General features: G+C 42.4%; 1 protein-coding gene across 4 annotated transcripts in view; it reads left to right on the top strand.

The window, feature by feature from the left end:
• The first annotated feature begins 1,928 nt into the window (after positions 1–1,928).
• The window catches only part of BMPER (BMP binding endothelial regulator), a 255,226-nt gene continuing 234,697 nt past the window's right edge, over positions 1,929–22,457 (top strand). For 3 of the 4 annotated variants that reach the window (XR_012157448.1, XR_012157447.1, XM_073332937.1), the window contains exons 1-2: positions 1,929–2,309; positions 3,535–3,620. Coding sequence is in view for 2 of the 4 variants with exons in the window: in XM_073332937.1 (XP_073189038.1) it covers positions 2,183–2,309; positions 3,535–3,620 (213 nt within the window). In the remaining 2 variants the exon portion in view is untranslated. The remainder of the gene's footprint in view (positions 2,310–3,534; positions 3,621–22,457) is intronic. The other variant, XM_073332935.1, reaches the window with a different exon arrangement.

The following is a 22,457-nucleotide window of genomic DNA, read 5'->3' as shown; positions in this document are numbered from 1 at the left end:
GGTAAGGGGGAAGTGGAGAGGTGCGGGAGGGGGGGACGGGGCAGGGGAGAAGTGGAGAGGTGCGGGGGAAGGGGGAAGTGGAGAGGTGCGGGAAGAGGGGAAGGCGGAGTGGAGAGGTGCGGGAAGAGGGGGAAGGGGGAGTGGAGAGGTGCGGGAGGGGGGGCGGGGCAGGGGAGAAGTGGAGAGGTGCGGGAGGGGGGGACGGGGCAGGGGAGAAGTGGAGAGGTGCGGGGTAAGGGGGAAGTGGAGAGGTGCGGGAAGAGGGGGAAGGGGGAGTGGAGAGGTGCGGGAGGGGGGGTGGGGCAGGGGAGAAGTGGAGAGGTGCGGGAGGAGGGGGAAGGGGGAGTGGAGAGGTGCGGGGGAAGGGGGGAGTGGAGAGGTGCGGGAGGAGGGGGACAGGGCAGGGGAGAAGTGGAGAGGTGCGGGGGAAGGGGGGAGTGGAGAGGTGCGGGAAGAGGGGGAAGGGGGAGTGGAGAGGTGCGGGAAGAGGGGGAAGGGGGAGTGGAGAGGTGCGGGAGGGGGCGGGGCAGGGGAGAAGTGGAGAGGTGCGGGGGCAGGGGAGAAGTGGAGAGGTGCGGGAAGAGGGGGAAGGGGGAGTGGAGAGGTGCGGGAGGGGGGGTGGGGCAGGGGAGAAGTGGAGAGGTGCGGGAGGGGGGACGGGGCAGGGGAGAAGTGGAGAGGTGCGGGAAGAGGGGGAAGGGGGAGTGGAGAGGTGCGGGAGGGGGACAGGGCAGGGGAGAAGTGGAGAGGTGCGGGAGGAGGGGGAAGGGGGAGTGGAGAGGTGCGGGGGGGGCGGGGCAGGGGAGAAGTGGAGAGGTGCGGGAGGGGGGGACGGGGCAGGGGAGAAGTGGAGAGGTGCGGGTAAGGGGGAAGTGGAGAGGTGCGGGAAGAGGGGGAAGGGGGAGTGGAGAGGTGCGGGGGGGACGGGGAAGGGAGAAGTGGAGAGGTGCGGGGTAAGGGGGAAGTGGAGAGGTGCGGGAAGAGGGGGAAGGGGGAGTGGAGAGGTGCGGGAGGAGGGGGACAGGGCAGGGGAGAAGTGGAGAGGTGCGGGGGAAGGGGGAGTGGAAAGGTGCGGGAGGAGGGGGAAGGGGAGAAGTGGAGAGGTGCGGGGGAAGGGGGAGTGGAGAGGTGCGGGAGGAGGGGGACAGGGCAGGGGAGAAGTGGAGAGGTGCGGGGGAAGGGGGGAGTGGAGAGGTGCGGGAGGAGGGGGAAGGGGAGAAGTGGAGAGGTGCGGGGGAAGGGGGGAGTGGAGAGGTGCGGGAGGAGGGGGAAGGGGGAAGTGGAGAGGTGCGGGAGGAGGGGGAAGGGGGAGTGGAAAGGTGCGGGAGGAGGGGGAAGGGGAGAAGTGGAGAGGTGCGGGGGAAGGGGGAGTGGAGAGGTGCGGGAGGAGGGGGACAGGGCAGGGGAGAAGTGGAGAGGTGCGGGGGAAGGGGGGAGTGGAGAGGTGCGGGAGGAGGGGGAAGGGGAGAAGTGGAGAGGTGCGGGGGAAGGGGGGAGTGGAGAGGTGCGGGAGGAGGGGGAAGGGGGAAGTGGAGAGGTGCGGGAGGAGGGGGAAGGGGGAGTGGAAAGGTGCGGGAGGAGGGGGAAGGGGAGAAGTGGAGAGGTGCGGGGGAAGGGGGGAGTGGAGAGATGCGGGAGGAGGGGGAAGGGGGAAGTGGAGAGGTGCGGGAGGAGGGGTGCGGGTGCCAGGGCTGAGCGGGGCAGGCGCTGACAGCCCCCTGCAGGCAGAGCCGAGAGGACGGACACTGACCCTCAGGTGCCCGAGCCCCCGGCGGGGCAGTGTCCCCTGCGGAGGCGGGCTCTGCCTCTCCCGCCCCCGGCGCTTTGGGGGCCCGGGGCAGGCGGAGGCGGGGGAGGTGGCCGGCGGGCTGGGGCCGGGGGCAGGAGGGGGCGGCGGCAGCTCCCTGGCAGCGCGGGCTGCCCAGCCACTCGCCCTGTCAGCGCGCGAGCCGGGATCCGCGCCCCCTGCCCAGCCCGGCGGCGCCCTGCACAGCCCACTCGGGCGGGGGAAACGCCGCGCCGCCCTGGGGAGACTCAGAGCCGCAGCGGCAGCGGCGGCGGCGGCGGCAGCAGGACCCCTCCTCCCTCCCGGCATCCCCGGCCCGGCTCCCCTCCCGCCCCGGCTCCTCACCCGCCGGGAGCCCCTCTCGCCGCCGCAGCCCGGGCTCGGCTCCAGGGGACGATGCTCTGGCTCCCCAGCGGCAGGGCTCCGGCTCCGCTGCTCCGCTCCCCCGCCGCCCCCTTCGCCGCCTGGCTCCTGCTCAGCCCCCTGTGGGTCCAGATGTCTCTGGCTTCCTCCTTCCTGACAGGTAAGGGGGAGACTCGCCCCGCTCCGGTCCCGCCGCCCACGGGCAGGGGCAGGGTGAGGCGGGCGGAGAGCGGCTCTTCGCCTTGCCCCGCCAGGGCAAAGCAAAAGCGATTCCCGCCCGGCCAGCAGGGGCTGGGGAAACGCGCCGGGGATCTGCGCCTAGCAGATGCATGATCCCAGGGACGGGCTCCGCTGTGCATCCCGGGGGGACGCTTGTGCAGATAGAGCTTGCAAGAGGAGCGGTGCCCATGTACAAAGGGTTTTACTAATGACGATGGGCAACCCTGACCTGCTCAAGCCCAGAAGCTCTTCGACATCAAACCAGATTCCCACCTCCCAGGGCTCTTGGAGTAATGACAAATCCTAATAATAAATGAGTGCCGTTGCTTTGTTTGTTGTATTACGTAGTGCATTGTTTGTTGAACGTACTAGATTTGCCTTACGTTCATTTGTTTTAAAAATGCAGTTCGGAAGAAAAGGTTCGTGATAGTAGGATATAATTACATGTATCCAGGCAGGTGAAGACCTACCTGCTGCTTTCCGCCGCCCCCCCCGCCCCCCTTGAAGGACATACTTTACTGACACCTGGTGCATAAAGGAAAATGTTGAGTCAATTTCGAGTAAAACAAGCAAGACGTATTAGGTTTCAAAAAGTGATTCCAACATGAGATATTACAGGACAAATCGGGGTAGAGACCATATCTCTAATTTGATTCCTTTTGTAAATCGACTCTGATGGCAGTCTGTTCTTCATGGGTCAGAAAAAGGTGCTGTGTTGAGTTGATGGTACTGTACTAAGGGCCTGACCCAAAGCCCACTGAAGTAAATGGAGTTATTTCCACTGATTTCAATAAGCTTTGGATCAGGTCATTTACAGAAGTGTCCTATTATTAATGAAATATTCATTATTGCATAGGTCATCTGAGAGGAGAAAAAAACATCTCTGCTGTAAATGGGGCACAGTAGGAAAATCTAGATTTTGTACAGAATAAAAAGGCTAGTCATTTACCAGCTCTCATCAGGATCTTATAGAAACTGCCCCTTTGAAACTGAATAGTTTCTGTGCATTTGTTTCTGGTATTCTTGGTTATTTAGAGCAGGTGAGATTTAATACTGAAGGCTAGGAGCTGTACAGGAGTTTAAAACAGAAATAGGAATCTGGATACTGAAGAGAGCCAGTGAATTAAAATTTGAAAACGTATTTTTTATTTTGATTTCTATCTCAGGATCTGTTGCAAAATGTGAAAATGAAGGGGAGGTTCTACAGATACCATTTATCACAGACAATCCTTGCATAATGTGCATTTGCCTGGTAAGTTTGGATTTCAGGTAATAAGAACACTAAGGGCTGTACTAAAAGTAACTGTACAAAGAAAGGAATACATTGTATAATCAAATCTTGGGTATTTGTTGCCTTTATGCAATGCAAGGTTATCTCAGTGCTGAGCTAACTAGAAAATATTCCAGTTCGCTATCTTGGAATCATCATTTTGACTTTAAACTCATAAATGACTTTAATATGACATTGTGAGACTCACTGATTACTACATTCATCATGTGTATACATGGTGAGAATTATTTTCACAAAGTCACATGTGCTCTAGAACAAAAGATTTCTGCATAGCCAATACCTATGAGCAGAGCAAAGAGGTTGAAATGTGGAGTTTGGGGGTGCTATTGCTTTCAACTTCCACAGATACTGACTGTTGAAAAAATGGGCCAAAATGAGGGATGCAACAAGTTAGTAAAGCAAAAAAATGCAGATGATTTAAAGTCCAAAACTTTAGTTTTGAAAGTACAACACAGTATATTTTAAGGCACTCCTGACTAGACTGATTGTAATAAGAAGATAATGCGAGAGATGATACTTTTATAAAAAGTGTCATTCTGAGGATGTCACTGCCGTTTGTGCTGGGAATTCAGCTGCCATAGTCGTTAACAATTACACTACTTTGTAATCCTTTCCTGAGGAAATATCCCCTGTTCTTGCACTGGCTTTCAGTGTCACAGTTAAACATTTTGGATGCTTTTTAGTTGAGCAAACCTAATGAAATCAATTAGAGTCTTTCCATTGATATTGATGGATTTTGGATCAGGCCCAATGATAACTTTTTAGATATCAATGACAAAGGGGGGAAAAAGAGAGGCATGGAGATGAAAGAAATAAAAGGAAAAACAAAAATACATGAAGATGGATTTTATAATGCGTCCAAGATTTTGTTTCCCAAATATCTGCCACACAGCTCTAACTAACAGAAAGGAGTTAGTAGAAGTGAAGAAACAATTTATGAAGAAGTTCAATGTCAGACTAATACTAACACATCAGGGAAAAATATTTCTATTTTTAGACCTCTTTATAGTTTGTAACATTGACTAAGTGGATGCACTTTTAGAAAACATGGATTAACATAGCATGAAAACAAAGTGGATGAACATTGCAAAAAATGCTGGAAGAATTTTGACTCAAACTGGTCTAAAGCAGTGGTTCTCAACTGGGGTCCAGGGACCCCTGGGTGGCCGCAAGCAAGTTTCATGGGGGTCCACCAAGCAGGACCAGTGTTAGGCTTGCTGGGGCCCAGGGCAGAAAGCCTAAGTCCCACTGCATGGGGCTGAAGTCTGGGGCCCTGAGCAACTTAGCTTCACAGTGCCCCCTGTGGCCTGAGGTCTTGGGCAATTGCCCTGCATGCTACCCCTTAATGCTGGCCCTGGCTTTTATATGCAGAAAACCAGTTATTGTGGCACAGGTGGGCCATGGAGTTTTTATAGCATGATCAAGGGGGGCTCAGAAAGGAAAAGGTTGAGAACCCCTGGCCTAAAGAACAGTTTCTCTCAGGCAGTACATGAACTAAAAGATTTTATATCTTTCCACTAAGTGAAATCTGATAAATTACTCTTTTGCTTTTGTGACAGGATGGAACTACTCATTAGTATTAAGTGTTTACAGAATCAGGCAACTAATCTGTAAAGAAGCAAAACTATGGCATTATAAGTGACTATAAAACAATAGTTTCACTATGAGTTCTTACACAAAAATACTATGCATTTCTATAATGTCTCCCATTTAGTAATCTCAAAGATCTTTACTAACATTAATGAATTTAGCCTCTGCACTAATAGCCTCAGTTTTGCAGACAAGAAATGTAAAGTACAAAAGTCTCACAAGAGGTCTGGGGCAGAAGAGGGAATCGAGGCCAGGTTTCCTAGTGCCCACTCCAGTGATTTAACCACAAGACCATCTTTTTCCATCCACAAGACTTCCCTTGTGAGCTGATAATGGAGAGTATAATGGCAGTATTAGCAAACAAACATTTATTTTCTCATCACAATGAAGGACAAATTACAGCATTAGTAGGACATTTTGGGGTCTGCTGACTGAGATCACTTTTAAGTTCTGGGTGGGCAAAAGATGGCTTTATGCCAGCTGTGTGACTTCTGGATTTTGAGAGCTTTAACTTATGTTCAGCTGGCAACATCCTTAAAGTGCAGTTCCACGTGTTGGGATAACTGAAGTTCAGAGGTGCTCTGACTTCCCCTTTGTACTAGCAACTCACCCTACATCTGTGGCCCTGTGCCTCCTGGGGAATACATGTATGTCAGGAAAATTCCAACTACCAAGGAAGCTGACTTGCTTGCTGTCTGGTTTGTGCCACTGGAGTGGTGCAAAGCAGGCTGAAGGTAACTAAAAATAGTTACCTCTGCTTTCTTGTATATGGCGGCTTTGGCAGTAACTGGAAAATATAATGGGATCTGGACTTCTGTGTCAAAACAGTGCAGTGGACTTTTCCTGACACTAAGAAATAATAAACAGGTGAAGGTGACTGTCTATATCAGAAGTGAGTAGTAAAAAAGATGAAGTAAACCAACCTTCTGAGAAACAACAGTAGAAAAAATATCGTCACTGTAAATTGAAAATCTACAGGAAAAATGATTACTCACATTTTACACAAGAAGCCAAGTGTCCCTAGACGATGCTGTATGTTCTACTGAATTATACTAAAAAAAAAAAAAAAAAAAAAGAAAGATGGTACATATTAATGAATTTGGCTACAAAATCAGTTTGTACTAACTTAATGCTTGAAAATTAAATGTCTAAAATATTGCTCTTTCTGAAAACAAAAGCTGTGAAACTTTGTGGACTCTATGGTTGACTAGAAGAAGTCCAGGCTTTAAAGAACATGTATGAGTTTAATGCGATATGATGGGTAAAGATATATTTGATGATATTCATATGTACACCAGCAAAGTATTGATTCAGTTCAAGGGGGTCATTAATTTTTGCCTGCCATTAAATTCTTTAAGACTTTTGGGGATTATAGCTATAATATCAAATGTAAAATACAAGCTGCAGAAATTCCATTCTAAAAATATCTTCACAGATCTGTGGAAATCAGGTTTATTAATGTGAAAAAAAATCACCAAACCAAAAATACCCATAGACTAAGGGACTTGATCATGCCAGGTAGTACGACCTTGTAACTTTGACTCAATGGACAGAACTATAGTATTGAGACTACTCAGGAACAGAGGTGAAACCTGGGCTAGTGAGAAGTTACATAAATATGAAGACCTATCATGTAGGATACTGGTTTGAGTTTTTCAGAGTTCAGATATGTACTTTAGACTCAAGATTTTAAAAGGAAAGTGAAAAACCGAGTACTATTACTGAATATAAAGGGAAGCTTAGATTAGAATTTGCTAATATGAATGGTCTGTATATAAAATGTGCATGGAATATTTCAAGTTAAACTGTGTTATAAGTAAAGTAAATGGGCAAGTTTAACTCAGTTTTTGTTGGTCCAGAGTTTTGGCTGAAAGTGGTCTAAAGCTGAAAATAGGCTCACATCTGATATCATAGTATTTTCTTTAAATATATATATATATATATATATACTTCAACATAAGCTTGGAAAAGACATAAAAATGCTACAGTCTGGCAGAAATAGGTGAGAGGAGAGCCTGCATATAATTATAGTGCAAAAACTTAAAGTCCAACGGAATCAATTTATCCTGAATTAAACTTTTGAGCTCTGAATTTTTCAAAGGTGAGATGAGCTCATGGCAGCAGTGGTGGTGCTGGTGATGATGAGGATGATGATGGATGTTTGTGGTGGTGAAGAGAGCTGTGTAATTTCATTCTCATGCATCATCGTCTGCATAAACCAAAACACTTTGCCAGAAGCAAGGAGGGATCCAAGAATAACCTTATTCGTTGGCTGGAGTCAGATGGATGTAATTTTAAAGTGAAAAAAAAATTAGCATACTAGTTCAAAGGGATAGGTGAGAAGTGCCTGTTGTTCTTAATTACAATGAACTGGGTGACTAAACCCTAGACAGGTAATGGTAAATTTGTTAGTCTCTAAGGTGCCACAAGTACTCCTTTTCTTTTTGCAGATACAGACTAACACGGCTGCTACTCTGAAAGATTGCCTGATGGTTGCAGGAGCTTATCTCTCATGTATTAGACCTACAGCAAAAATGGTTCTTATGCTATCAAGAATACTAGGGTTTTAGTGTGGGGTGAAGTATTTTTTCCCCAGGATCAGTAAGAAAAATGTATATGTCACATATGAAATAATAGCTGATAAAAGCCAGTGGTAACCTTGACGAACCACATCTAAACCAGTTCCATTTCTTCCCCCCACTCTGCCCCCTGCCTTAAACCTGCCAGCTACACCTGAGGAGTGGTAATTGTACTTCTCAACCTTTTATCACCTAAATCCAGAAGAGAAGGAAATAAATGTGAGCCAGAAAGTCTAACCCAGTGATGAAAATCTGAGAAAAGCTTTGAGGCAGGATCTCAGGAAACTAGAAATCAGAGCTTTGCTTGTCATGAGTTTTATTTCGACTTTTAACTCCAAATATGCAGTATAAGAATTTGACCTTTGCTGATAAAAATTATGTTAAATTCAGTGTTATAAGAACCAGTATTCCACCTAACTCAGCATGTTTTTGATCCACATATTAAATTAAACCAAACAAAAATAACCCACCCAAGAAAAAAGCAAGAAAGTTATCCTACCTGGATTTTCGGGATTCTTTACCTGTAAGTATCCCAGTTGGTTTCTGTTGCACAAATCCATATCTGAGAGTGGATGGCCATCAGGAGAGCAAATGTTCAGCACATGTTTGATGAAGATGGCAGTGTTTTAGTACATCAGGATTCAATTTTTATTGTGTCAAGCTATAATGTAGCCCAGATGAATTTTAGTGGAAAAGTGTATATTAAAAAAAATCATCAAACAATTATTTCATACCTATTTTATTTAATATAATTTCAATAGTTTCATCTAAAGAACCTACCAAAAGAGCATCTTCTGTCAGTTTGAATGATCCTCTCCCTTTATTACTTTATTACCCCACAAAAACAACGCCACCCAAAGAAACAAAAGCGCCTCAGTCACAGTGGTTTAATAGTAACTCTCATAGACTCATAGTGAGAGAATGTTGTTTTGATCAGTATTTGAAAGGCTCTTCCTCCAGCGCAAACATGCCCCTACATAATGCTGGGTTTTATTAGCTTTTATCCAATTTTTAAAAAAAAGGCATTCTGTTTCCTAAATAGAAAAATGGTGTCTGGTGCAGCTGAGTGTCTGTGTATTTTTTTGCCAGAGACGTTGGAGGCCAGTGTGTGTATATAAAGATATTGGTGGGAGCGAGGATTTACTGAAATCATAAACTAAGGTTAATTACATGCTGTAGAAACAATTTGGTTTAGTAGACTCTGCAAAGGGATGAGTTAGCAGTTAGCTCATAGACTCTACTATAATTCTGCTACCATATACAGTAAATCAGCATAAGGCTAGATTCTGGCTTACCTGGGTGCATAGGCCAGACAAACAGCACACAAACCAAACCAGCGCTCTTTAGAAACACACGACACAATGTGGCCCATCTAGTTCCTGCTCTCCAGAAAACATATGGAGAAGTCTGCTCCTTGGGACTTCCCCAAATGGAGTTGAGGAGAGGTGTGATGTATATTTACTACCACATACAGATATGGGTACCCTAACCAAGCCACGCTGCCTGCATACAACCTCACATGTAATTTATTTTGGTTCTGAGTGAGAATATATTATGCAGCCAGACCTGTTCATAGCCAGTGTAGAGTCATAAATTATACTGCTTTTGTGACATAGTCCTTTGCGGGATCGGACCTATTTTCTGTTGTCAGCTAGTATTTGGTCTGTAATATCAGTTTAAGTTTGTAAAGTGCTTTGGAATCCTACCTGATGAAAGGCACTATAAAACTGTAAATGGTTAATTATTGTTATTTGTTATATGTTACTTGATGGAGCGAGGTTTTGATTTTTGTTATCTCTGTGCCTCACAAATTTTAAGTTGCTTCCAATCATCACATTTCTCCCTGCAGTGAGAGTGACACTGAGTCTTGCCAAGTGTCTTGAAAAAAATTCAAGTACTAGGTGAATTGTGGTGAATTTCCTATTTGCCCTGCTCTTATCAGTCGGATCCATTTCAGATTGACTCATTGCTTTGTACTGCCTGGTGAGATTGCACTCCCCACAAAGATGTGTTTGCTTTTACATTTCAGTTTATTATTCTGCATCATGACATTCACTTTGTGATTTGTTGCAACAGGATGTAATGCATTATGAGTGACACAACGTGTTTAAACTGTGCCATAAATCTGCAATAACAGATACGTGAGGCTTGAAGTAGCTATTTCACGTTATCCTTGGACTATTTGGGATAGTGAATAATTCACTACTTGCACATCACTAACAATGAATTTGCTGCACTGAGCCAAACACACAGTGCTGGATTGGTTACAGATCTTGGCACAGCCCTACTGGACAGAAGCTGACAATAGAAACGCAGCACGTATGTTGAAGATTCAGTATAACAATTATGGGAAAAAGCTTCGCTGTCGCATAAGTAAAGGCTCTGAAAACTTGAGTACAAAAGATCATAATTAAAATAAATAAATAATACATTCAGTAAATTGTGAGGGGCACAGAAATGCCATAAACTAAATGGAAAAATGTAATATAAGTTGCAAGTGTCTTTGGAACGTTTCTGTGGTAAGTACAAAATGGATCAGTCTATGTTAAGGCACTTTTTTTTAATTGCCAATAAGAACAACATTATTAAAAAGCTGGTCCAATGTCAAAATGGAGTTTTAAAGGCATACAAGTATCTGTACATGGATTTGATAGGCTTTCAAGTTTCTTCCATTGAGTTGTTAAAAGTCTTTTTAAAAGTCTGGTCCTATAACGTAATGACTCACAGTATCAGTGTTTCTGGTGTTCAGTTTTGTGCTGCCATACTGTGGGGGAAAATATTTTTATAACTGTTTTTAGTTTCCCATCATGTTTAAATAGAAATTTTTGAGGGAAGAAAAAAGTTAATTTAAACAAAAATCAAGTGAAATGGAAACCTAGTGCTTGTGGGGGGTTGTTTGTTTTTTACATTAAGCTCATAGTCAAATAATGTCATGATAATACAAATTATATTGTGTAAAAATCTTTACCTGCATTACTAAACAGTAGGGTATTAAAAAACGTATTGTACTTGTATGCAATCATCTTGTACCTCATTACAATTGTAACTGCTGCCTCTCATGCTTCCTGACTTTTCCTTCTATCTGGCAGGCTGCAGCTAAAATAATGTTCCTTTTAACCTGCTCTGGCCCTTCACCGACTCCCTGAACCTTTCTGTATCAAGCTCAAACTCATTGCCCTCACTTTCAAAGTGCAGCCTACATCTCCTCCCTTATATTGCCCTACTCCTTGACTCATGACCTATGCTGTGCTAACTCTCCTAGCTTTCATATTCATTTTGTCTCTTTCTCCCAGTCATATCGTGTGTGTGTGTGTTTGTTTGTTTCTTAGTTAGTTTGATCCTCTGTGTCTGGAACAGTGTCCTTCTTTCAGTGTGCAACACATCTTTACTCTCAGTCTTCCAATCCAGGGTGGCCAACTTTCTAATTTGTGAAAACCGGACACTGAGAGCCAGAACCTTCCCCGTCCCCTGCTCCACCTCTTTCCCCCTAAGGCCCCACCACCCACTCATCTTCTCCCGCCCCCCGTCACTTGCTGCTCTCTCCACTTCCCGCCTGCCACCAGCTGAGCAGGGCTCTAGAGGTGGAGGGGTGATGTGGGCAGGAGGTTCGAGGGCGAGCCACACTCCAGAGGGGAGGGGTGACTGGGGCAGAACAGGGCAGGGAGAACCGCGCTCCAGGGGTGGGGGTACTGGGGTAGAATGGGAAGGGAGAGCCATGCTCTGGAGGTGGAGGGGTGACCAGGGCAGGATGTGAGGGCAGAACTCCGGAACAGGGCACAAAAGAGGCTGAGAAGGGGACTCAGGTCATGAGTCTGGCCACTGGCCCCACTCCTCAAATGCCACAGGTTTCAGGATCCCTCCTCCTGGATGTTGGCTGCCGATACTTCTGTCCGCCAGAGCCACGCAGGTCCTGAGTGCTCCTCCAGCTCCAGCAGCAGCTGCTTGTCCTGCCTTCCCTATGGCAGAATGGAAGCCGACTGCAGATGGTTACTCAGGTAACTGGACTTTTGGTGTCCAGTCAGTAGTGCTGACCAGACACTGTTGGGTCCCCCTTTTTGACCAGACTTTCTGGTATAAAACCGGACACTTGGCAATCCTATTCAAATCTCTCCCTAAAAACCACCTGTTCTAGCTAGCATTCCAAAGCTGAATCCCATGCTAGTGCTATGCATTTCTCTCTCCTTATACCTTATTTTTAAATTTTAAACTGTCTTCATGCACATTTTACAATATTCCTTTTCTTTATTTGTTGTTACCCACAGTTCCTTGTCCATTCCCTCACTCTCCCGATCTGAGGTTGTCATTTCTTATGTTCTTCTATTTTAGACTTTTTTTTAGAAGAAGATACCACAGTGTTTTGCTCCTGTAATTGGCCAAGCAGATTGATTGTGCTGTTAATTAATATTGGAGTTGGAAATGTGTTTTGTTATAGTGAAAAATGTTGATGAAAATGAAAAAAGGTTTGGTTTTTGCTGAAGTTTTTCTTGAAATGTTTTTGGATTTTTGTTGAAAAACTGAAAACCCCACAATTTCTGTTTTTTGTTTTTGTTTTTGACAAAATAATGTACAATTAGAACTGGCTGGAAAATGCTGAATATGTCAAAATTTGGGTGAAAGATCGAAGAATTTTCTGTGGAATTTTGTGACAATTTTCCTCTCTGTTTAAACCAGAAAAATCTTGAAATTTATAAATTTCAGTAAAAAGTGAGGGAAAAAGTAGGAACCTTTTTGCAATTCCCTCCCCTTTGCTCCTCCCTATCTTTCAGCCAGTTCCAACAGTAATAAAACTAGAGATGGGGTCAGCTGTGTAATGTTCAAGTTTAGTTTAGAGTTTGGGTTCAAGGGTGAATCAATTTAATGACGTCAAATTCTCATAACCTGTTCTCATGAGTTTTCAGCCCGAAATGTGGGGAAATCAGACTCCACACATATTCATTTTTATTATGACAGCTGAGAATTTACAGAAGCTCTATAACTGTCTTGGGTTCCAGTGTTGCAAATATTTATTCAAATGAATAACTTTACTCATATGAGCAGTACCATTGACATAAACATTATCAGCATCAGGACCTTCCCTTTATCATTATTCACATACATCCTTACTATTAAGATAAATAATATAATCTGGAAAATTTAGACTATCAAAACGAGTCCTCTATAATTTTGTCAGTCTCAGCCATGAACTATTTTCAAATAATCTGTAGAGCAAGCATTACTCACTGAAGAAATTCACAAATAATTCTGAATAGGGAGTACATTTCAGAAAATTGCAATCTGCTCACAGACAATTCACAAACAGAAAAAAAAGAAGATGATATTTGCATTATTATTTGCACACTTTATTTTTAAATTATCCACTTCCATCCCAGAGAGGTAGTGGTCAAAAACAACAGAAACACCACTCTTTTAAGACCCTCTACACTGGAATATGTACAATTTAAATTCTTTAATGATGATACCTGGTAAGGTATCTAGGTACTCAGGTCCCAATCCTGCAAAGACTTAAAGCACATGCTTAGCTTTATGTACGGTGACTATTGTTTAAAGTGAAGCACATGACTAAAACTTTATAGGATCAGGATCTTAATAATGAAATGTGGGAGTGGTGGCCTGATAATTTGGATTTCTGACAATCCATAGGCTAAAACTTCTGGTTTTATTTGATCATACTCACTATCATAATCCTTAAATTTAATGGGAAATGGATAGGGCCCAAAGGCTGCAAACACTGTGCCTGATTATGCTGTTCTTCTGCTTGTTTGTATATTTGTTTATTTATTTATGTGAGAGGAGAGGGTCTAGTAGTGACTGGAGAGCTACAAAACAAGGAGTTAAAGATCTTGATTGTCTTGATCTTGTGCTTTGTTTCTTTAGTCTGACTGAGTCATGGCTAGTGATTATGTATAATTGAGGAGGGGTGGAGAAGAAGACGAATTAATTGATAAACAATTGCTTGAAGGCTGGGTAATGATGGTGTTTTCATGATACCAGTTAGTGAAGCACCTGCAGGCTGTACCTTTTGGAATTCACTGCTACAGGAGGGTATCATCATGTCAAATGTTGTGGCTGGAATGGATTTTAAAAAGGACCATTAACATAACATGTAGCTGTGCAAGCTAAGACATTGACAAGGGTAATCAAATCACATAATTCAGAGTATTATTTAATGGCCTCTGGGGAAAGAAAATGTTTTTTCCTTTATAAGGCACAACTAATTTTCTTGTTTATCACTTTTTTTTAACATCTGATGTTGGCTACTGCTGAAGTCAGTCTAAAAGAATTGGTGGATCAGTGATCTGAACTGGTAAATGCTTTCATGCTAAAAAAATTCATTCTGGGCTGCAAATGTAGCTTGCAATAGTTTAGCCTGGAAACGAGGATTTTTTTAAAGTAAATTTTTGAAAGAATGTTGGAAAATTTTAAAATTTTACTTTAAAATAATGAAAGAGTAACAGGTACGATTTTTTTTTTTTTTGGGTAAGACTTTTGCTCTAGTCTCATTAGGCATCTATGGGGAAAGGGAAAACGTTATGATGCTGAGATTTAACAAGTAGCTAGTGTACACATGCAAAAGTATGGTTTGTTTAACTTTAACATTAGGAGTTTTAGGACACAGTGCTAATACACCATCTATACAGTTGCTGGTACATAATTTGATGGAAGTGTGGTAAGGTCTCTAATCCCCAAACAAAGAGCTCTGTTACTCCGATGCTAGCTGTGGCAGCAGCATTAAGAATTTCCAAAATTCTACCTTCTCTTCATTACACAGGGTGATATGTTCAATAGCCAGAGCTATGTTCAATATCTTATTGTTTATAAAAGTAGGGGTCTCTTTGCCACCCTCAAATCTCTTGGTGTGTTAAACCAACCCACATGCTGAAATGTACAAATGTCAGAGTCAAAAAAGGGAACCCTATAATAAAGGGAAGCTCACTGGAAATCAGCCATTTTTGAGGGATGAAGATGTGTCCCATTGGCTCCTGTCTGATCACTGCTATCTGTTTTGTCCAGGCAGCATTGGAAGCTTTTTAGAGATTGGCATAGTTTCAGGCATACTGAGAAGAGCTAGATGGGACTTCGCTCCATGAAAGTTCTGTTTGACTCCAGAACCAGATGTTGAATAGCACTGTTTCTAAGGATTTTAAGCATCTTTTCAAGATTTTACACTAGTCTTGTGTGTTTGTGGGTGTGATTCTTATATGACTAGGGCCCTCATTTCTTTTGGCTGAATGTTAAAACGTCTAAGGGGTTCTCATTGTTACACACCCCATTTAACATACCATTTAATGTCATCTTAAAGTTACTAAGGTCTCTCGTGCACTATTATTGTGGAATCTCTGAATTTCAGACTGACTTTTCCTCCTCCCCTTCCTTCCTGCGTTTTCCTTTCTGCTTATCTAATAGTATTGCTGTGTGAATTCTGGCTCTTCAGACTAATCTGTGCCATTCCACACGGTGAAATCACTGGTGGCTGGGTTTCTAGCTCTGTGGATTTTTGGCCATGCATAATCCCCTTTCCCGGCATTTGAGGCTTATTATTTGGGCTAACAAGATGCTATCTGCAGTCAATACCTATGTAAATATAACCAGCTAGCAAAGATCTTATTCACACCTGATATATCATACAGCCTTTACAACCATCAAGAGACATAACTGCAGGAGCCAGTTCTAAAGCAGGTTGTGTTCTCAGTCTCACAGGGCCCCTTATAGGCTGTAAGAATTGCTGGTGGTCAAGGCCAACCATGCAGATGTCTTTAGAGGGTCCCACCGGTGACCAAAAGTCACTTTGTCAAGATGAGAAATGGGTTGTGCATAGCTCATTCATGCTGTTGCTTCAGTCTGATGTCAGCTCCATTTACTTGTCAAAAACAGGTATTTTTGTTACTTCCAGCAGTGCAAGTGGAGCCAGGGGTAGGGAGGAGGAAAAGGGAACACAGTCTATGAAAAATATATTTGTATTGCTTCTGCTCAATATATTATGATTATTGAGATTCATAAGCTTTAGACATTCTAGACTCTGTTTGTACATGTGTGAAAGAGAAGGGAATTTGCTTTCCAGAAGTGAGACTGGCCCTGCAGGGCTGTGATTTCAACCACTGAATTTTTCAGGCAGAACATGGTTGTGCAATATTAGTTCCTTCTTTTAGACACGGTAACTTTCTTTCCAGAGAAACATTTACAAATAAAAACGTAATTACCTGGGTCTGCTCAGCACCACAAGGCATTCTGAATATTTCTCTTTCAAAGAGCCAGGTTTGAGCCTCTTAACTCATACTGGTGGTTTCATTGATGGCAGTGAAAGTACTTGTAAGGTCTGCACAAACTAGCCCAAAAGTAGCAGTGGCCTAGCCACAAAATGTGGTCATGAAGCAGAGACACACAAGGAGAAGACATGTCAAATAAGGTGTCATTTTTACATAGTCACTTTTCTGACCATGACCTCATTTGGGCCCTGACTCTGATCTCATTATATCAATTGGATGAGGATCGGGCCCTTTGAAAAGCCAGCCACCGAGATAAGCTATCCATGCAGTGATTAGCGCAACTGCCTCAATGTGACACTAATAACTGCAGCTCAAAGCTCAGTCCTGTTTGACCTGAGGTTATGAAGTGCAGAGGAAGGAGGTACTGCACGGTGAAGGCCAGAGAGAAAAGACCCTGAAAATTCTCGCCTCCTTCAAAAAGTCCAGGTTGAAATGGCCATGTTCCTTGTACCTCCCTTTTAAACTGCTCCTCTATGGAAACTGGTACAACACTGCTACCCCTTTGTCTCAACAAGCCTCAGTGAATAATTATTTCTTTTTGTATCACAGGCAAGAAAACAAAAAGCAGGGTCAGCACTTAACAGACTTGAAGAGGGCTAAAACAGCAGTGTCTGGAGTCCATGTGCTTAGAAAACAAACTGTTGCTACTTTCTTTTGGACTACTATTTTTATTTGGTGGCTGTTCCTCAAGCACTTTCATCCTATTTGAAAACCTGCTTAAATGAAGAACTTCTTTGATGTTGTCCTGTTTTTTTTGTAATCTACCATTTTTGGGAAACTTTTAGGACTCTTCTTGATTTTTGAGGTGTAGGGTGAGGTATGTGTATTGTGGGACTCCCTGAACAAAATCCAAAACACCATACTTTTAAAAGTCTTTTTGAAATTTTTTTAAAGGATAAAAAGAACCCCTTATGTATCCCCTGTTACTGCTTTTGGCATACATCATATTTTAAAGGATACAGTACTATGACAACACTGTCAATTAGTGATGTATTGGGGTAATATATCATCAGAACATCTTTTCTTTAGAGAATACGGGCAGTAAAAGACCAGGCAGATCAGCAGGGAATCATCTTTTTTTCTTTCTTTTTCTTTAATCTAACTCTGTTTTTGGGTTGTACAGAAGTGAATTTCTTCATGGGATATGACTTGTTGCAAAATAAGCTAGGAGGCCCAGTGGGCTTTGTAAACCCTTTTAAAACTGCATGGCTTCAGGGGCTTCTTTGTTCAGAGTTTTTCATACAGGCTCTGGCCTTTAAGAAAGCCCCAAAAGGCCACTACCTAAATCTCCAGTGTAAAAGCTTAGCTAAGCAGACGTCAGATACAAGAAGCAATAAAGGTTGCTCTCAGACACAATGATGGGTATGTCATTGTTCAGACAATATATTTATACATTTATTTCATTAAAATAACTTAGTTAATGGAACTGTTTTAAATAAATGTTCAATAAAGTCACATTACAGCACTAAAAGAAAAATTGAGGACTATCCACTTGGTGTACATAGATCAAACAGAAACACAATGTCTGGCTTCATCAGAAAAGGGAAATCTTGAACTTGAGGACAGATGCTGATGTGTTTCTGAGCATTTTCTGTATTTTCATGGTGGTGTGTGTGCTTCACTTTACTGCAATAAAGCCAACCCTGGGAAATAAACAGAACATGGGTAATGGGGCCAAGATGGGAAGAAATAGAAGTGGAAGGGTTGCTCTGCTGAAGGGTCAGAGTTGACGGAAGGTTTGGAGATTGAACAGACCTTGAAACTTTGGCTTGGTCAACATTAGAAAACTTGCACCAATTGGTTTTAAACCAATCTTATTAAACCCAAATCCCTAACATAGAAACACTTGGAACAGTTTAACCCTTGCTTAAATCAGTTGAGTGTAATTTGGAACTTAGCTATGTAAACTTCAAAGGTTATTCTAAGCAAAGGTTAAACTTGCTTAAGTTTATCTACATTAGGGGTTTGTATCAGTTTAGCTAGATCAGCACAGTTGTACAGTATACGAAAGAGACACACAGCTATAACTGTGGAAAATATAATTTGCTTTCTTAGTCACAGACTTAGAGTCAAACTGACACACGTCCTATCTGACCAAGGTTCTACTTGTCTTACTGACTGCTAATTTGCATAAGATTCAGCATCGACAAAGAGCTATTTAGTATTTACTATTACTCCTTTCATAATGCTAATACCTAGCACTTTTATATAGCCCTTTCCAGCAGTAGATCTCAAAGTGCTTAACAAAGGAGGTCAGATGTAGACTTTAATAGGAATATAAAACATATTTATATTTAATTTTAAAAAATACCCTAATGGAAGATTGTAGCTAAGAATTTTAAATGCACACAAATCAGAAAAGTCAAAGGTTTGGTTCCCACAGAACCATAACATCACCCCCCAACTTTTACCTGCCTTCCAGTTTATATATACTATTTTGTGTTACTGTATATGCTGCTAAGTTTGCACTGAAACCTGAGGTTCATGGCCCTATTGACAGAGAGTTTCATATTATATTCTATTGAATGGTGAGAAGCTTTGCTTTTGACTTCACTGGGACAAAGATTTGACCCTATCACACGTAAAAGGTTAAAGTGAGGAAAAACGTTTAAGTGGATAGGGCACTGACCTAGGAGACCTGGGCTCTATTCCTGGCTCTACCATTGACCTACTATGGGCAAATTACTTCACCCTTGTGTGCATTCGTTGTCTGTCTACCTTGTCTATTGTAATTATAACTCACCAGGATAGGAGCCATGTCCTAATATGTGTTTGCACACTGTCTAGCATAATAGGCTCGTGATCTCAGTTGTGCCTCTAGGTGTTACAGTAATACAAATAAATGATCATATTAAATGAAGCTCCTCCTACTCATGGTGCTGCAATAGCAGGCCACTGGGCTGTCCTGAGGGAAAATCAGGCTTGCAACTGACCACAGAGGTCAATTTCCCCAAGCTGGTGAACATTAGGTACATTGCAGAAGTGGTATGTTTGGTCTAAAGGGGGTTGTGAGTGGTGAGTACTGAACTACTTGTACATAGTACTGTGTTTTTTGGTTGTGGTGCGGAATACACATCTGCAGTGAAATTTTTGGGTCTTCTTTCAGCAAGCCAGGGCTTTGTTTTTAATTGCGCTTCCTGGGGGAGAACTGAAATTCTGAAGAGAGTAGTTGATATTGGCAGAGCTCCACTGCGGAGAGATCTGTAGCACTATCCCTGCACAATGTCAACAGTGGCCTGCTGCTTTGGGCATTGGGGACATAGGAGCCTAAGAGATTATGAAAATGTGGAAACAAGCAAGAAACTACTGTGTGCTGTATTTGGAAAAAAAGGTGGTTTTGTGTTCACAAGAGGAAAAATTTTGTTTTTGCAAGGACTGAGTTGACATATTTGATTCATGATGAAATATCATTTGTATCAATATAACACAACTTTATGCTGAAAACCTGGTAACATTTTTACTATGAGCAAGCCCCCAGTCTGCAACATTTAAGCATACGCTTAGTTTTACTCATGTATGTACTCCTATTACAGTTAATGGAACTAGTCACTTGCATGAAGGTAAGCATATGCCTCAATGTTTGCAGGGTATAGATTTGAATTTGTAAATCAAGACAATGTTATTGTTTTTTGCAGAAAATTGTCTGTTTCACAGACAAATATTTTTTCCATTTTGCACCATAACCGTTTTTTAGTATCCTTTTATTTTTGTTTTAGTGTCTTTTACCTGCAAAAACTTTCATTTGTTTAATTGAAACTAGATACAAATTTGAGGGGAAACAATGAAAACGAGAAATTTTTCTTACCCCACTTGTCAGTGGTGAGACATTTTCTTACAGTTCACTGCTTTGTGAGTGCTTTCACCTCCCTTTTCTCACTCAGGGCCTAATTTTTCAATTCTTACTCATGCAGAGCAGGGTTTACTGAAGAGAGTAATCCCAGTGAGCTCAAGAGGGAGTACTTGATTGTGTAAGTGGTACTCGTGAGAGAAGGTTGTAGAACTGGAATCTGAATCATAAGCTAAGCAACAGTACCAAATGATCAAGGGTAGGATTTTCAAAGGCACCTGACTTTGGAGCAGTTGTCCCATTGATTTTATATGGGAAGTGTGCTCCTAAGGCTGTGTCTATATTAGGGAACTTTCAGCGATGCAGCTGTACTGATGCTGTAAGGTCTCTCATGTAGTCACTCTACGCCAATGGGAGAGAGCTCTCCTGTCAAGATAATTTAATCCACTCCCAGTGAGCTGCTGAACCTATATCGGTGGGAGAAGCTCTCCTGCAAACATAGTGCTGTGCATAGTGCTTATGCCAGTGGAATTTATGTCACTCAGGGGGGTGGATTATTCACACCCCTGAGAGGTGTACATTTGGCTGACATAAGTGGCAGTGTAGACATAGTCGAATTTATAGGTGCTTTTGAAAAGTTCACCCCAAATTCTTGAAGGACAATTTTTATCCTTGTTTGAAGGCTTTCAGCGTGACTTACATTATTGTTTCAGACGACAAATGCATACACTTAATCTCCTATTCTTCAAAAATTTAAAAGCATGTCCTTAATTTTATGTTGTGTGGGTTATCCCACTGAAATCCAGGCATAAAGTTAAGACTAGACTATCTGAAGAGTGCATTAGTGTGACCAGCATAACGTAAATAGTGGTTGGAAGTAACTGCAGGATTGGGCCTTAATGTCAGATCAGATTTCTATCCCATGGTATCAACCTTCTCAGTCAGTCTTCCTTGTTCTCCCTTTCTACACAGATCTTTTTGTTTTTGTTTAAATGAATGTTTAGGTAATATTTTTCCTGTTCAACAAAGAGGCACAGATTAGATATTTAAAATCTACATGATTCAATATAAGCCTCAAAAACAAACAAACAAACCAGAATGTCACAGTGGAAATTTACCCTTTGACAATCAGCATCAGTGATAACTTTACAGTCAATTCTACCCCTATATTGGCCAGTAAAACAATGGACTCAGAACATAGTCAACTGGATCACTCTGCAGAAAGAACAGGAGTACTTGTGGCACCTTAGAGACTAACAAATTTATTTGAGCATAAGCTTTCGTGGGCTACAGCCCACTTCATTGGATGCATAGAATGGAACATATAGTAAGCAGATATATAGATATAGATACACACATACAGAGAATATGAAAAGGTAGAAGTAGCCACGCTGGTGCATCCACCAAGAAACAAGGACTCCTGATCTTTTTCTCTTCCAAATTTTCTCAAGCCAAATGCAGGCTACAGAAAGTAGTCCTCCTAGTGGTTGTTCTGTGAAACAGCAGAGACCCAATAGGGAATCCAGTAGGAATTTGGCTGCTGCTTCAAGCTGTGGTTTGGCACAAGTCCTGTGCAAGGTCTCTGCCAAACATTCAGTTGTTTTTTACTCTTTCTTTTCATGTTGACATTTTATTTTACTGTACCACATGAGCTTATGACTGTTAGTCTTGATATACTTTGTTGTTAGAATGGGGTACTATGCACAGAGTTCTTTGATGGAAGGTAAAAATATGAGCTATAAGTTGCAGATGAACAAATTATGGTGAGAGGAAGCTTCAGAAAAGGCAACATGAAGTTCTAGCCTAAAATAGCCTCTGCCTAACTTATCTTTTAGGTAAATGAATTTTCATCTCCTTTGCACTTACTTTGAAGAAGAGAATTTCAGTGGCAAGTTTTGGGAGATGTGAAAAAAAAAAAAGTGGGTTCCAAACAAAATATTCTAAACTTCTCTTGAACATGTTAGAAATATAATTCTCCAGGTGCTGTACTCAATTAATACAGGAAAGAAGATTCAGTCAGACTCTGCAGCCCTTCATGAGGTCCTTTATTCCATGTGAGCCTGAGATTCCGAGCATGAACCCTACATGTTTTTGCTGTGTAGTCACAAGGGACTTACATCAGATGTGGCGGTATTGTTATGAATCAGCTTGACCTCTTTTAAAATATTACTTTTTCCCCAAACCTAATAAAACAAACCTAGATGCAGTCTAGTTATGTTCTCTCCCTTTCTCTCTGAGTGTATATGAACATTAAATTAAAAAAAAAATCCCAGATGTGAATCCATAAACCATCTGTTTAAAATAACTATTGTGTAGGACTATAATTACAAGTTATTTATTATGAATCTTGGGATCCTATTATGGATTTTGACTGACTCCCAGGTTTCTGATTTAGCAAATGGCTTATATATATATATGAGCTATGTGTCTCTGCTGCACTTTTCAGTGCCCAAGTGCATGTCCTTTTAATGAAACAAACAAACAAAAAAACCCACTCTTATAAAAGATGGCTTCTGCATGTTGCAGTCCGATATTGCTGTTCTTAAGAGAAAACCTCTGAAAGTATCTGAGAGCTTTC

Source organism: Lepidochelys kempii, chromosome 2, assembly GCF_965140265.1.
Source record: "Lepidochelys kempii isolate rLepKem1 chromosome 2, rLepKem1.hap2, whole genome shotgun sequence".
NCBI lineage: Eukaryota > Metazoa > Chordata > Testudines > Cheloniidae > Lepidochelys > Lepidochelys kempii.
This window is presented reverse-complemented; position numbering and strand designations above follow the sequence as displayed.